At 37.3% G+C, this 15114-nt stretch overlaps 2 protein-coding genes across 4 annotated transcripts; both read right to left on the reverse strand.

The window, feature by feature from the left end:
• Nucleotides 1-39: 39 nt before the first annotated feature.
• Nucleotides 40-2867, reverse strand: EMB3147 (Acyl-carrier-protein S-malonyltransferase). The gene is made up of 10 exons (XM_021422782.2): nt 2572-2867; nt 2330-2415; nt 2104-2170; nt 1853-1995; nt 1543-1591; nt 1317-1454; nt 1121-1201; nt 791-967; nt 631-717; nt 40-508 (listed from the first exon to the last, which is right to left on the reverse strand). Exons 1-10 carry the CDS (start codon nt 2833-2835, stop codon nt 446-448), a joined length of 1155 nt encoding a protein of 384 aa, XP_021278457.1. The 5' UTR covers nt 2836-2867; the 3' UTR covers nt 40-445.
• Nucleotides 2868-3257: 390 nt separating this feature from the next.
• On the reverse strand, nt 3258-7408 carry SLP1 (Calcineurin-like metallo-phosphoesterase superfamily protein). 3 transcript variants are annotated; one of them, XM_021423017.2, is made up of 10 exons: nt 7080-7408; nt 6386-6486; nt 6010-6123; nt 5509-5715; nt 5143-5278; nt 4842-5017; nt 4683-4771; nt 4503-4572; nt 4077-4184; nt 3258-3681 (listed from the first exon to the last, which is right to left on the reverse strand). In XM_021423017.2, exons 1-9 carry the CDS (start codon nt 7261-7263, stop codon nt 4098-4100), a joined length of 1164 nt encoding a protein of 387 aa, XP_021278692.1. In that variant the 5' UTR covers nt 7264-7408; the 3' UTR covers nt 3258-3681; nt 4077-4097. The 3 variants fall into 3 exon arrangements, with proteins under 3 accessions (XP_021278692.1, XP_021278691.1, XP_021278690.1); XM_021423016.2 differs by having other exon boundaries at nt 3258-3647; nt 5503-5715; nt 7080-7404; XM_021423015.2 differs by having other exon boundaries at nt 5503-5715; nt 7080-7402.
• Nucleotides 7409-15114: the final 7706 nt, after the last annotated feature.

Genomic DNA, 15114 nt, shown 5'->3' on the forward strand with positions numbered 1-15114 from the left:
AATGATGGATCTGGGGAACGCTACTGTTATTGAACAAACTTAGAAAAGCATCAATGACATTGTCCAACAGTGGAACTCAGGAAACAAACTAGTTTGAGTTCTTATAACACAAGATATGCCATAGGAAATTAACTTAGTAGACTGTTGCCACCGCAGCTTAAAAGAATTGACGATGATGAAATTAAGCGAGTGTTCTTAGCTATTTCTTCCTGCCTAATTAACTTGCTCATTTGTTTCCTGAAATCTGAAATCAGAAAACACAAAAAAGAAGTCTCGGAATATGGCTAGACAGTCCTCAATCTGGTCATAGCTAACTGCGCAAAACTGCAACTATATTTTCCTTGGCTTGGATTGAATGCGTAAACTCTGCCCTCCGCACAAAATGGTACACCGTTTTTTGACATGGCTGTATGGAATAACTCAGATAGTTACATCTACTGACTCCTCAAGCACCAATGTTCTCAATCTCGGCACCTTTATCCATTCTCTTCACAATGCCAGCTATAACCTGATACATGTCCCAAACTCATGAGAAACAGAGACCATGAATGAGGGAGAGAAAGAGAGAGTGCGAGAGAAAGAAGAAGAATAAGCAGCAGCTTGGATCTAAGCAGTCAATAAGATTTTTACCTTTCCAGGCCCCAACTCATAGCTCTTCTTCAGCCCTTTGGTCAGCAAAGTTTTCACTGTTGTTTCCCATTGAACAGGAGATGTCACCTGCAATTTCAACCATAAGGTTTAATTGCTATTCTTTGACCATGGTGGCAAGAACCAAGATTAAGTAGCTTACCTGACGTGCTAGTATCTTCTTTATTGTCTCAGAATCTGCATGTGGCTGAGCATCAACATTCGATATAACAGGTATTCTTGGGGTTCTGACCTGGGTTGCTGCCAATGCAGCTTCCAGTCTTGAGACTGCAGGATCCATGAAACTAGTGTGAAAAGCACCAGCAACAGCTAAACGAACCTGTGAAAGGGGAAAAATATGTTATCACTAGCAGTCAGGATATAGCTAGATTGCCACATTAACCCATTTTTGTGAAGCTAAATGATTTACTATCAATCAAGGCAAAGGGAGAAAGATCACATTTTTAGGTAGAATGAAAAAAAAAAAAATTACCGTCATCCGAGCCTTGAATGACTTTGCTTTAGCTTCAACTGCTTCCACTCCTTTGACACCCCCAGATACCGCATAATTTCCCTGCCAAAGTAAGCGCATTTTCAGTGGCCAAGTCAGCACATAACAGGTCTCCTAATAAGCATAAAACCCAAGCAAGACTCAATTGATCAATGACACAGGAATGAAAGAATCTTACAGGACACAAATAATTTGCAATCTGAACTTTATCGGCTTCATCAACTTCTTGGTTGGCAGCATCACATAACTGCTGAACCTTCTCAGAATCAAGTCCTATGACACTGACCATAGCACTTTTAGCAGCATCAGCAGCTTCCTAAAAGCAGAAAAGAACAATCATTATCAACAGGAATCATGAAATCATCTACACTAGAAGACACTATCAGACAGAAATTGATTGTTACCTGCATTGCTTCTCCTCTTAGTTTGACCAGCTTCAGTCCCTCCTCAAAGCTTTATACATGAAATCAAATTCAAAGAAGAATAAGGAATATTAGCAGGCACATTGTTTTTCTAGTTTCACATAACATAATAACTCAAACAGTAGTAGACACATTGAAGAAGGACAATGGTAATTTCTGTATGCCTTAAATATGGGAATGCAGCCTCTGGATGATTTAATAAGTCATTAAGGTATAGAAAAACAGACTGTAAAGTAATTTGCATAAGTTCAAATAAGTCACTAGTTCAATAATTGGCATCTAAATGGCTCACCTAAAGGCCCCGGCAAATGCTAGTGCGGTATATTCTCCCAAGCTGAGGCCGCATGTCACATCAACAGAGTCAATAATCTGCTGGCCTCCATCACGAGCTCGAAGCAGCTCCACAGCAGCTAGACTTGTGACATAAATAGCAGGCTGCAAAATCACACGCCAACTTATTAGTTCTTCACAATGGGATAAATGACAATAGATCACTGGCAAGACAAAATCATTAAACGAAAGGAAATAAGCAATGCAAGGTACCTGACTTATGACAGTCGAATCTAACTTTTCCTTAGGACCATTGATGCAAACATCCAGAAGATCAAAACTGCAAGCAGCTCAAACGTAGTTAATTACAGGCGATAGCAAAATACGAATTCTGTGTTAAACGATAGTCAATGGGGACCTTAATCCAAAACAAAGTGAATCAAAAGAAGATTCTTTTTTTCACCAAAAAAGAGAAAGAAAAGATTTTTGGGAGCATTACCCTAATATATCATTTGCCTTCTTGTACAATTCTGCAGCAGCAGGCACACTCTGCGCCTCTTTTCCCATTCCAACTGCTTGTGCGCCCTGAAAGTTTTCATTTCACATTTCGAAATTAACAAAGAAAACCATGGCAGATTAAAGGAAAACCTTTCAAATTAGTAACATTTGACCTCGGAAAAGAACAGATTTTCATTTCCCAGAGCTTAAAATTCTCCAGAATTCATTAAGCAAAGAACTAACCTGGCCGGGAAAGAGGAAAGCGGAGGTGGGCTTGTAATCAGCGAACAAGGCATCATCGACGACAGCTTGAGATCCGACGGAAACGCTCATGAAAACCCTAGATCGAGAGGGATTGTGAAGGCAGAAGCATCGAGGTGGAGCAGCTCCATTGGAGCGGAGCGAAGAAAGAGAAGAAGGGAGAGCGAGAGAGGCAGCAGACATTGCGAAGAGAGAGTAGTGGGAATTGGTGGAAGAAGCAAGGCGCAGGTGAAGCAGAGTGTGCATAGGGGATCGTTGTTCCAATATATATATATATATATATATATATATATAGCGGAGATTACAAAGGCAGACGTTGACGTTGGAGATTGGCTACAAAACCAACGAAACCGGCCATCTACCTTCACTGACAAAATTACTTACAAAAAGAAAAAGGTCCTTCTATTTATTTATAGTAATAAAAATAATAAATAGATAGATATAATATGCTAATTTTACTAGATTTATTTCGTATTATTTTTGTCTCTAATTTGTACAGAAATTAAGATAAAAATGTTGCTTTTAATATATTTATATTTAAATTTTTAAAATTCTTTAAATAAAAAAAGTAAAAACTCCATAGTTTAAGGCATATAGATAAAGAAAATGGGACGAAAAAAAATATATATATATATATATATATATATATATCCAATGCACAATGAATTAAATTTAAACCCTTTATAAAAAATTCTTTACTGTCTACTAGCGTTTTTCATAAACAAATTACTGCTATTGGAAGGTAAATTTATTTCTAAAAACACTTGAGTAAATTACTATAAAATTAAGAATAATCAAATAATACTCTCCAATATATCTATATATATTTTTACAAAAACTTTAGACTTGAAGGAATTGTTTGGACATGAAGTAAGTCAGGTTCCGGAATCAACTTCAGCTTCTCAGCATGATAAAGACGAAGAGTACTTGGCATCTTTCCCCCTGTCTGTTGATTTACAAAAAAATTGCCTTCGATTCTTTGTTGTTGAACATGCTTCTTACAGGCAAACCATGCTGGCGGGTAGATGGATGATGATTCCAGGAAGCTATAAATCAAACTGCAGTTGGAAAAAGATTTACTTCATATACATCCTGTAAACACAGAAAGAAACATACATGAAACAAGTGTTTTTTCATCATGAAAATCATAATTTTCAGCCTGTGCAACCTAGTCTGCATATTTTTCCTGCAGGAAATTATTGTTGAATGGCCATTCTGAATATAAATGCTACCAATATTGCCTCAGATTAATGGAAATTTGCAGAGAAATGTTCTAAATTTCAAGTTTCTTAAAGAACTTGGGTTGCAGGGATCGAAAGTAAAACATAAAGAGAAATCTGTGGCATTCCCAAGTCTGATTTCATGGTTTATTAGTTGCAGTGTTTTGGTCAAGCTTGAATTATACGAAAAAAGCTCATGTAAGCACTCTTGACTAATGCATCTGAAACCTCATGTGATCATAGAAACAAGAAGGGGAGTAATCATACCTGGTCATTTGCATTCTGTATCTATACGTAGTTGACAATCTGAAGCTCACTCAACGTGTCCCTTCTGCTCCTTATTACCCTTGCTTTATCATCTCTTATTTCTAGAACCTGGTTAGCAGATGTCAAAACATAAAATTCTCTCTCAACTGGCATTCGAAGATAAATGCAGTTCCAATGAGACAATAAATTCACACTGCATATGCAATCTCAAGCAGTGTGCAATCAAAGAATAAAAACGGGGCGCTTGGGTGACGTTGAGAAATTTAGACTCTAGAAGAGTGGCCTGCATTGCTTCATTAACAATCATTTTTCTTTTTCTTTTGTCAATTTATGGAGAGGGTGAGGGATGGTGTCGGGGTTTGATTCCTTGGACTTCAGCTCTACATTTTTGAGACAGTATAAGATACTGTTATATGTTTAGTTCACCTCTGGTCTTGAATTAAGAACTCCACTGGACATTCCCACATCAATGCGCCAGATGCTGCAATTGTACGCACTGCAGTCAAGGCTAAATGTTAATAACTATGTATAGAAAGGATGAATCTGTTGCATATAAAGACTGGATCCCGACTGGTTTTAAAGATTGTTTCAAGAAAGTTTGCATACCAATTTGCTCCTGAGTATTGAGGTGTGTGTCCTACCACCATTGCCTTAGCTCCTACTGCTTGCAGTGTCTCTTCAAGAATAGCATTTATCTGCTAATGAACAAATAATTTTAGTTCTTGAAGGCACATAAGAATAGAACATTTTCGTTAGTACACTTGCCTGGTTAATCCGACAATCCTCCGAGTCTGAAATATCCCTAGAGTATAGGCGGTTCCAAACAACGCTATCATAGCCTTTGGTGGCTATGAAGGGCATGTGAGGACTGCTATCCTTGTCAATCAGACCTCTCATCCACTTAGATACTTCCATATTCATCCTCTCTATGCCATATGAAACTGTGGAAGTACCAAGATTCCTATCAGACATTTCAAACAAAATGATAAAAGAAAAAGACTTCTTACATATTATTTGACAAATGATAATGATCTTACTAAACTGATTCATGCAAAAATGCTTTTACCATGGTGAGGAAGGAGGCCACCATGACAGAAGATCCAGTCATTAACCTTCAGAACTACAGCATGTCGTGCCAACTCACACGCAAGTGGACCACCCGGTCTAAACAGAACTGATCTGGCAATCACACCTTTTTGTCTCTGTCCTAATAATTTGACATCTTCATCAGAAAGGCTTTTTCATGAAAGGAGAGGACATAGAAAGTGTCTAATTACCCTATATTCTGAAGATTATACAAGTAACTAACAAGTAAGAAGCATAGATGAAATAGGAAATGCCTTCATATTTATGATCAGTGAACTTTTCTAAGAACAAGAAGAAACATATTAGCTCAGTAAACTGAGAGCACTAAGAATTTTAGTACCTTTACCAGATTCCATGGCCCCAAATTGTTTCTAGACATTTTCTGTTCATCTGTCCACGTTCTAGACATGCTACACCAGTTGGCTAATGCTCCCTCCCAGTCATATTGATAGTCATTCAAGTATTCAAGGAAATCAGCACACTCATCAAAAGCCCCAGATTCTACATATCTAAAATCCCCTTCCACATTCATAGTCTCATGATTTCCATTGACCTGCATCAAGAAGATGACTATCAGCATTCTATTCTGGTGAAAATTGCAGAAAGTAGACCTCAAAGTTTCAGAAGTAATCCTTCCAATAAGAGCTATTAAAGTGTAAGTCAAGGAAATCTTGAAAAGGAATCCAGTAGGTTTTGCTAGAACCATGACTCATCTTAAGTAGTCAGAAAGATGTTGCACGTGTAAAGAATTAGGCATGCTTCATATGCAAACTGGATTTAAAAATGCAGCAACTTGAACTTCAAAAATAAGATACACCCAATCTGTTCTACTTTTAGCACCACAAACCTGGAAAACAGCTCCACCTTTAGCCTTCGCTTGTATGTCTAATGATCGCAACAACGATAAGATGGCTATTTCATCATCACCTCGATCAAGTACATCTCCAAGCTGAACCAATACCTACTTTCTCAAACAGTAACATAAGAATCAGATGGAATTCAGATTAGAGAAACAATTCTATACATGGATAAGCTTATCTACATAAACGATAATGTTAAATTTGGTATAGGTCTAGCAGCCACTGTGATAATAAGAAATCGATAACAATAGAACTGCAAACTTAGCACAATTCTTTCAAAGTAGGAAATAGAGAATATGAATTCTGGAGTCACTGCAGAACTTCTTCAAGATGTTATCAACAAAAGAAGAAGAAGAAGCATACCGAATCTCCTCCCGTCCATAAGTCTTCACCATCAGAACTCAAGACGCCAGCCATCTCAAGTGCACTTCTTGCTTGGTCAAGGTCTCCATGTAGATCGCCAACTACTCATGAGACAAATAAAGATATACATTACTTCAGAAGTGATGAACAGAATAAACAATACTAATGAGCAAAAAGTTCCCCAAGACATTGTCCACCAATCAAACAAAGTCCTTTTACGACTTTGAATATTCATTCTGTATTTGTATTATCAGTTAATCAACACATTCTACCTTTGTATCAGTTAATCAACAACAGATTGTGCAAATACTTTGAAATATTGAGCATACATCTCAAACAAGCATCCAGAGTTTTTACATGTTCGAGACTCGAAAGCAAATTTTATGCAAAGTCCTGGACTGAGGAGTGCAAAAGCCTTAATTCAAGACTCGAAAGCAGGCATTTAAGCAATAACAGTGATCAAGATAAAACGGTTCTAATTTTCCTATGATCTGATTCAATGCCAACTGATAGTGACTGGTTTAAGTCCCAAGTCCTTCTACCACCCAACAAAGATTTCCCAAAGCTACAGAAATCAACATTCAAGAATCAAGAGCTATAACAAACCAGAAAACTTGAGCATGAAATTCAACTTTAAGTTACATGGAGCTGTAACAAGAAAAAAAAAAAAAAAAAAAAAAAAAAAAAAAGAAACCTGCAACTATACGACGACCAGGAGCAGAAACAAAAGTGGGAGGATTTCCACTGACAACAATGGGCTTCAGGGCCGTTCCTACACTACCATTACTGAAAGAAGAGGATGACAAAGAAGTTCCAGTAAGCTTTTTGGGTTGTGAAGAAGGTGGCAGTGGCAATGAATTCAAGCATAGTGAAACCATTGCCCTGCTTTTATCTTTCTCTGTTTTATTTGACAAGAAGAAGGCTTTTGTTTTCTGTGCTTCAAGAGTTGTCAAACTGAAGAAACATTCTCAGCCACGTATTTGGTTTTATCTCTGCTCTGTTTTGCTTGCCTTGATATTTTTCTGGCTGTGGATGAAGATTGGAGCTTGTTCGGAACTTCCTTTATTTTGTCTAATTGTAGCGACCGAAGCAAGAGACACTTGGTCACGAAATGACCGCAACTAAAAATGTAAACGATACCGTTTGCTGTTTCATGACATTGGCGCCTAGGAACAAGACCAAGAACTCCTTGTCACCGTGACATTAGCGCTTAGGAACAAGCTCAAGAATACCTTTCGTCTGCATCTATCTCGACTTTCTTTATTACCAACTTAGGATACCTTGCACAATAGGCTCCCAACCCACCTTAGCTCTAATTCAAGTAAAAGACAAAATTACAAGAAGTTTTCTTTTAGAGTACTACTATCTTTTCTAAAGTTAAAGATACATTTTATAATATAAAAGTTAAATTAGAATGAGATTAGAACTCAACATGGAATAAGAATTTTAAAATTACACAATTACTTAATATGATATATATAATAAAATTCTTAATCAAATAAAATTTAAAATTCTAATAAACTCAAAACTCAACAAATAACATAAATCGAGTAAGTCTTGACGCCAATCAAAATTTTCCTCAGAACTCAAACCAACCCAATTAGCCCGACGGAAGCCTACCTAGGAAATCCCTGGGTTACAACCTTACGACAAACCCACCTGGATGAACTGGACGGGCTTTTTTCGTCTCCATCGGCCGAGCTTTCAGACTACAAGCCCTTCCAAAATTGGGCTCTTGGCTGCCCACCAGTTCATCACCAACATCAATTCCAGGATCCCATTATCTACCAAAGGCATCATCTTCCAAATGGGAAATGATAGAAACCACACGCCTTCCACCCAAACAACTTTCAAACTTTGGGGTCAGCCATTTATGACTAACCACCAACCCTATGTCTGCATCCTCTTTGGTTGGCTCCAAAATGAAAAAACAAATGAAGAAATTGGTGCAAGTTATCTTATCTCAAATTGTTTTAGCATCAAATCAGCATTAGATAAAAGTCCAAGATCCTTTGTATCAAATCAATGTTGCAAGATATACAAATTCTATTTGTAGGGTCTCAACTTATTCTAAAGGAGATTCTACTGATATGCGCTTTGATCTATTGTTATATTTCTCTCTTTGTTCTTTGTAGCAATCATTATTGTGTGTGAAAGCTATAAATAATTAAAGCCCTTTTTTACAAAATAAAAAAAATCTTTAAATGAATAATTTATTATATTATAGATAGAAAATGTATACTCTAGCAAGAAATTTTGTAAGACTATACACAAGTCACAATCGAGTTTTTACTATATCAAAGCCTTACATATATTGTTGTAATATCATTAACATTTATTCTTGATATTGATCTATCATTGATCAATGCTTGTATATAATTTTATCATCGGTTTAACTAAATAGATACAACTTTTATTTTAAATTTGACAGAATTTTGATTTTGATATATTTTATATTAAATTTAGAAAAAAAATATAATATAAATATTGAATGCTTTTTAAAATGCTCAATTTATTTGGCAGGTTTTGATTCAAAATTGTATGAAGAAATTAAGAGTAAAGGAGCCTCAAAGTTCACAATCTTTTTTTGCCATTTCCTGATCAGGAGCCACAAGGTTATGTCTGGTTCCCCATTCCATGACAAAAACAAGAGTCGGACTAGAACCCATGCTTGTGTTATAAGAAGAAAAGGAAACCCTTTGGTGGTGGTGTAGCACATGGAGGCTCGGGATGTAGGCTCCAACATTGACGTGAAGTTGAAATGAAAGAGAGCTAGGGTGCATGTGCTTGAAGAGAAATGGAAAGCCTTGAAAGATGCTTGCTGCCAGTGCTGTCAAATCTAGACTCGAGAGCTAGGCGAGACCGACCTGTGATTATTTGAGTCCCCTACCAGCGTTTCATCTTTCTGATCACACTTGTCAATTGTACCTCTAAAATATTTACAGCAAAAACTTGTCTGTGTTTCAGATCAGAACGTACACAAGCATCAACTATGAAGCCTAGGTATCCAGTGGGAGGTGGTCAGTGATGAAAAATGACTTTCATAAAGTTGTTCTTGCCTTGTTGAATGTGGGATTTTACCCTTTCTGTTCAATTTCATGTTTCCTCTTTTACTTGTCTGCTGCTGGAAGGTAAGCTTCTGTAAGAGTTTTGAGTCTTCAAAATAATGCAGTATCAGCTTTCTGTTCTTCATGGTCAAATGATGGCATGCAGGCAAAGCTTGTTTACGGCATCGATTAACATTGAAATTATCCGCTAAAATATCAGCTTCGGCAAAACATTACTAGATGTTCTTTCTGATCAAATATCCAATTTAACTGTTTAAATAAAGATAAATTCATTTATCATAAATAGAACAAATGCTTTCTTATAATGATAACAGCCACAGTATCTTTGTTGACACATTGGATCGAGGACAACATCCTTTGTATTCAACAAAAGTCTTGCTTTAATTATGATTATCGGAAAATTTTGGATTAGATTCGGAGCACTCTCCACCAAGGAGATGAACTCATGAAATGCTTAGAACTAACAAAGGTTCGTGTAGGGTGGGATGGGGATGGAGGTAAGATGTAATATGCATGGTGCAACAACTAGCCAATCGCCACACTAGCACCATGAAAACCAGGCTGGGGTCAGGGGCCCAGGGCGCCTGATCCGGCTCTGGCGTTGGTCGCATTTGCTAGAATTCGGACAAGTGGGAGAGCAAATGTGAGGAGACTGTCGGGCCAGGGCCCCACTAGAAGATGTTTAGGGAAGAGAGGGCCGAGGGGAGGGAGGGGAAGCCTCGGGCTCCACGTGTAAATGAGGCTAATGAATAAGGTGATGTGACACAAATAAAAAAAAAAGGGTGTCCTCCTGCTGCCGGCAGGCTAAGCTTAATGCCTCAATGCTGGGCCCTCTGTTACCTCCTGAACTTGGTGGATAAATGCCCATTGGGCTTGTGCTGCCTCGCCTACACGTACACTCCCCCCTCCTCTGCCTAGCTACCACCACTCACTCTTGGCTTTCTCCTTGTAATAAATTGACAAAACAAAAGACCCAGACGAACTGTACCATCTTTTTTTATCCCAATTGTCAAAACGAATTATTTTTATTATTATGATTGGATGCTTCACAACCATCGTCATATATGGGGAATTACAATTTTCTATTGAGAATAAGGAGTTTGTGTCACCATTTCGATTTCAATCAATCTTAGTATGGAAATCCCACTTTCATCTTTTAGCCTCCTTAAGAAAAACAAATGTTATTTAAAACAAAATGATATGGTTATGTGGTTTGGACAATCTCCTTCCTATTTAAGCATTTCAAAACAACGGCATACAATTTTGACTAAACATTTTTCAAAAATATTAAAAAAAGGGAAACTTTGTCAAATTATGTAAGCATTGAGCAATGACAGCTATGACATTAATATTTAGTATTAACATATAAAAGCAGGTAGGACCCATGATGTCCACAACAGGCCAAAAAGGATCAAAGGTAGATTTCACCTTTTTCGTCAGAGTCAGACTGAGGAAAGGCCGGAGAAGAAGTCTAAGAAAAGGAATAAAAGCAAGAAATATGACCAAATTAACCAGATTTTGGTTTTTCCCAATGGAGAAATCGAAGCACATAAGAAAAAAGATTAACAACAAAGGGGGGAATTGATGTGCTGCTTGAGGGAGTCAGAAGCTACGGTGGTGGGAGGGGGCATTAATGTCCTTTAATGTAGTGTCCCAAAATTTTTAATGAAATCCAGAGATGGAAAAAGAAAGAAAGCGCCAAAGGCCCCCCCCCGGCCCTCCTCGAAGTTGGAGAAATGGAGATATTGAGAGAGTCTGTAGTCTGGAGAGCTGGACCTGAAGCCTGAACCTGGGGACCTGAGACTCTGTCACCTTCTCTGCTGCACTGTACTGAATAAAAGAAAGCACACACACAAAAAGAGAGAAAATAAAATAAGAGGGGGCTCTGGCCTCTTCCTGCTCATAGGAGTATAGGATCTAAAAGTCTAAACTATAAGCTAGAAAAATCTAATCTATCGAAACAAGTCTAGAAAAAAGTTGATTGTTCAAGTATGCATGGTGCAAGTGCCGAGGCATGCCCCCCCTCCCTCTGAGTCAGTGAAAGAAGGCTTGGAATGACCAGGTCCCAAGGCACATTTTCCATTCTCTAGTTAATTACCATACAACTTGATTAATTTCTGTTTAAGAAGGCAATCACTCCAAATATAGAATCTAATGCTTTAATCTGTTGGTTTACGTGCAACATGTGTTCATAGATATACGAGAGCTTTACCAGGAGGTGAATTCTGGAACATGATTAGCTTAAATTCAAATGCATGTTATCATGAACCTGAAGACGTTACACAGTTGAGAACATTCTCGACATGTCAGATTGACAGAGAAAGGTTGATAAAGAAGAAAAACTCGAGTTGATATCAAGATTAAATTCACATTTGCCGACGGCAAAATTAGGGGGTGGATTCTCAAGTAATGATGGTTTTGTTGAAGAATTGGTGAGGGGGATTTCCCAAAATTGTTAAACTCACAAAGTGATATGTTGGGCGGGTGAAGGGCAGTCCGTTCACCTTTGGGGGCAATGATGATTGACCCACCAATGTTTAATTAAATCTCAAAAGTAATCACTTTCCTCAGCTTTTTCTAACAACTGTTTGCACTAAAACGGAGTACACCCTGCTTCTATTTAATATCAAATAATTGATACTAATATTTCAATGTAATGCTATTCCAAGTGACAAACAATTGTAATCAAAGAGATATCTAGAACTTTGGGTTAAGAATTTACTAATTACACTTAGGTTTATACATAAAAGTTATTTCTTAATTGGCCATTTTTTGATTTGTATAATCAATTACTCAACTATAATTTATATTAAGATATATATATATATATTCTTGATCTTTGCTATATATGGATTCAACCTATCAATCCATCATCTATGGCATTTCCAAGTTGAGTACAGGCTTTTTCATATAAGAACTTTACCCTGATTCGTTTATCGGGTTTGAACATACTTTGATTATTATGCTACATATTATATCATAGAGATGCTTAATTAAGGAAGATATTATGATAATCTAATAGAATATTAAGATAAAACTTAGGAGTCCGTACGGGGACTGCCCTTGAGACTTCCCTCATGGTAACTTTGCTCTATTAAATAATTTGATAAATTAGGGTTTGCCCCCCGGCAAAGCTCCATCAAGTGGAGAAAATCGCGGTTTTTCTTCTTTTTAATTTTATTTGGTCATGGATAATCCTATGGTTGCTAAAGCTGTAATGCATAACGTAGTCGGCAGCGTATAAACTAAGAAAAATTAATGCATTATTAAGATAAAAATAATTATAAATTTATATGCAATTCTTATCAAATGGCAACTAAAAAGGGCGAAGGAAACCGTCCCTCCATAAAATTTTACTTGGTCTCTGTGATTGATTGTGAATTTCATGCTCTCCACGTCCTCTCCTCTTAATTATAAATACTGCCAACCCCACTTCTTTCCTCGCTCACCATGTGAGGTCTGAGATGTGTTTCAGAGCCTAGCTTTCACAGCTTATCTCAGCTCTTAAGACGTGTTGAAGAGGGCCTTTATTCTTTACAGGGTTTTGATTTTCCCATGGAAAAGTATGGGAGAATCTGTAAAGCTCAGGAGGGATAGCGCCACCTCGACGAGGTTGTGTTTTAAATGTTCATCAGCTGGCGCTATCTATCCTGAGTTTCATGGGTTCTTCCTGCTATGTGCATCTGGGGTGCGGTTTCAGCCTTCAAGGAATGATACATGGGTGGTATTTTTCTGCTAATTTTCGGTATGTATATAAGATTTCTTCCATAAGTTTATTCTTTTTAGGGTACATCTCTTTCTTTTTAGCAGAAAGCCAAGGGTTCTTGAGTAAGTTCTGATGATTCTTGTCTTTGATTTTGAGTAGCAAATCGTAAGTACTACTGTATGTAAGTAGCTGATCTTTCATGCTTACAGTTTGCGTTGCTAAGCTTCCTTGTGCAGCGGTTCCTTTGCTCTATGGGATTGATGAAATCTTGACTCATCCAAGGGAAACCTGGAAAGAGAGTTGAACAAAATACAAGTAAGGATAATTGATCTCTGGAATCCTCTGCAAAGTACAAAGCTGATGATGATAAGTCAAAAAAAAGAAAAAAAGAGGACAAAGGAAGAGGGTAGATCTTGGATTTCGTTCTAACCTATCCTCATCTCTCTTAGAATCTCTCAGACGGATTTTGTTTTATCCAAGGAACTGGTTCTTGTTCATTTTATCAGCATCTGGAGATTTGGTACCATACTGCTATGTATTCTTTTTAGGTTACACCATGACGTCTTTCATAAAGTCAAAATCAAGTGTTTCCAAATGATCTTTTGCCTTATTCCCAAAGACAATTTTTGGCAAGATTGTCTATAATTAATGGTTCTCTTGCCTTTGGTTTTTTCCATGCTATTGAGATTGATTTTGTAGTATATGGATCTTTCTCACCTTTCTTTCATTCAATCTTCTCTTCCATTCAATCTCTCTTTACTGTCTCTTTTTCCTATCCCCTTCTCTCATTTCACTCTACTAAGAATTTTTGGAACTTGGTTTCAGAGGTGAATATCCGAATATGCATTACATTTACTAATTTAATTACTATGTTCTTCTCTGTTTGTAGTGAAATTATAGAAGTAGCGATCTCCTGTAATTCGCCACTGCTGCATCAATTCATATCCTACTACCCTCTCAATTTGCTTTGATGACTCGTTCATTTGCCACCAAGCTTTCTACAGGCAACACAGATTCAGATGCTTTATTTCCAGTTGCTGGTCAACCCAAAACTCTGATACACTCTAGTCTTCTCCAGGAAGCCGGTCTCCGATTACCTTCATGGTGTGCAGAAGTAGCTAGCTAGCTAGGGTTTCATGCTTTGACTTCAAATTTTTTGCAGGCTGTTTTTTGTTCGTTGTTTTTGTGGATGTTGACACCTTTCCGACTTGGTTCAGGTCACGGTCTCGTCGCTTTCTTTTCCACAGTCTTCATTTTCAATTTTTTTTCTTCATGTTCATCATTATCTCTGTAACAAAAGGAAATGTGATTGCTATTGATAATTCTAATATATAAATTAATAGAATTAATAAATGGGGGTTTAATAAAAAAATTTCAATTAGGAAAAGATTATGATGGTGAAGTTGACTTCTAAAAATTCGAATCCTTTTATGTAAGGTAGCTATCCCTTCTCTGTTGAGATGCAATATAAGATCATGCGGTTGGCCATTACCAGGCCAAGTGTAAGGTTGGGATGAATTCTTTTCAGCTTTGATCTAACTTTAGGTTACAGGGTGTGTCTAACTGTATGGGAACAACGGAACCAAATCATCTGTTTGTCATCCTCATGATATTATTACCCTTTGATAATATTATAATCATCACAACAAGGTGGGCAATTTGCTTCAACAGAAACACCCACCACCTCTCTACAGTTTTGGGGAGTTCAAATCACTCTATTTCTTCATCACCTTGTATAGAAAAGTATATTTCAAATATAAATATGCTTCATTGTGGACACAAAGCTCAATTAAATAATCTAATTTGATCCAATGTTTATCCTTTTCACTTATTTTAAAGTAATCCTTATGTTATTGGGTCAAATTCTGAATGTGTGCTGGAAATGTCGTGACGCACTAGATTCATGCATGGATTGGTGGGATCGCAGATCGACTTTCATACATCACAGCCCCGTG

The sequence above is a fragment of the Theobroma umbraticum genome, unplaced genomic scaffold (assembly GCF_002168275.2).
Source record: "Theobroma umbraticum cultivar Fairchild unplaced genomic scaffold, ASM216827v3 scaffold_95.0, whole genome shotgun sequence".
Lineage (NCBI taxonomy): Eukaryota > Viridiplantae > Streptophyta > Magnoliopsida > Malvales > Malvaceae > Theobroma > Theobroma umbraticum.

Bases quoted from the DNA above. Each gene is read 5' to 3' on its own strand.
- EMB3147 (XM_021422782.2), bottom strand. From the start codon at position 2,835: ATGCACACTCTGCTTCACCTGCGCCTTGCTTCTTCCACCAATTCCCAC. The intron at 1,592-1,852 runs GTGAGCCATTTA...TCATGTATAAAG, and splicing joins GCATTTGCCGGGGCCTTTAG to CTTTGAGGAGGGACTGAAGC. The intron at 1,455-1,542 runs GTAACAATCAAT...TTCTGCTTTTAG, and splicing joins TAAGAGGAGAAGCAATGCAG to GAAGCTGCTGATGCTGCTAA.
- SLP1 (XM_021423016.2), bottom strand. From the start codon at position 7,263: ATGGTTTCACTATGCTTGAATTCATTGCCACTGCCACCTTCTTCACAA. The intron at 5,279-5,502 runs GTACTAAAATTC...TTATTAGGACAG, and splicing joins GGCCATGGAATCTGGTAAAG to AGACAAAAAGGTGTGATTGC. The intron at 4,573-4,682 runs GTATGCAAACTT...CCTTGACTGCAG, and splicing joins CAATACTCAGGAGCAAATTG to TGCGTACAATTGCAGCATCT.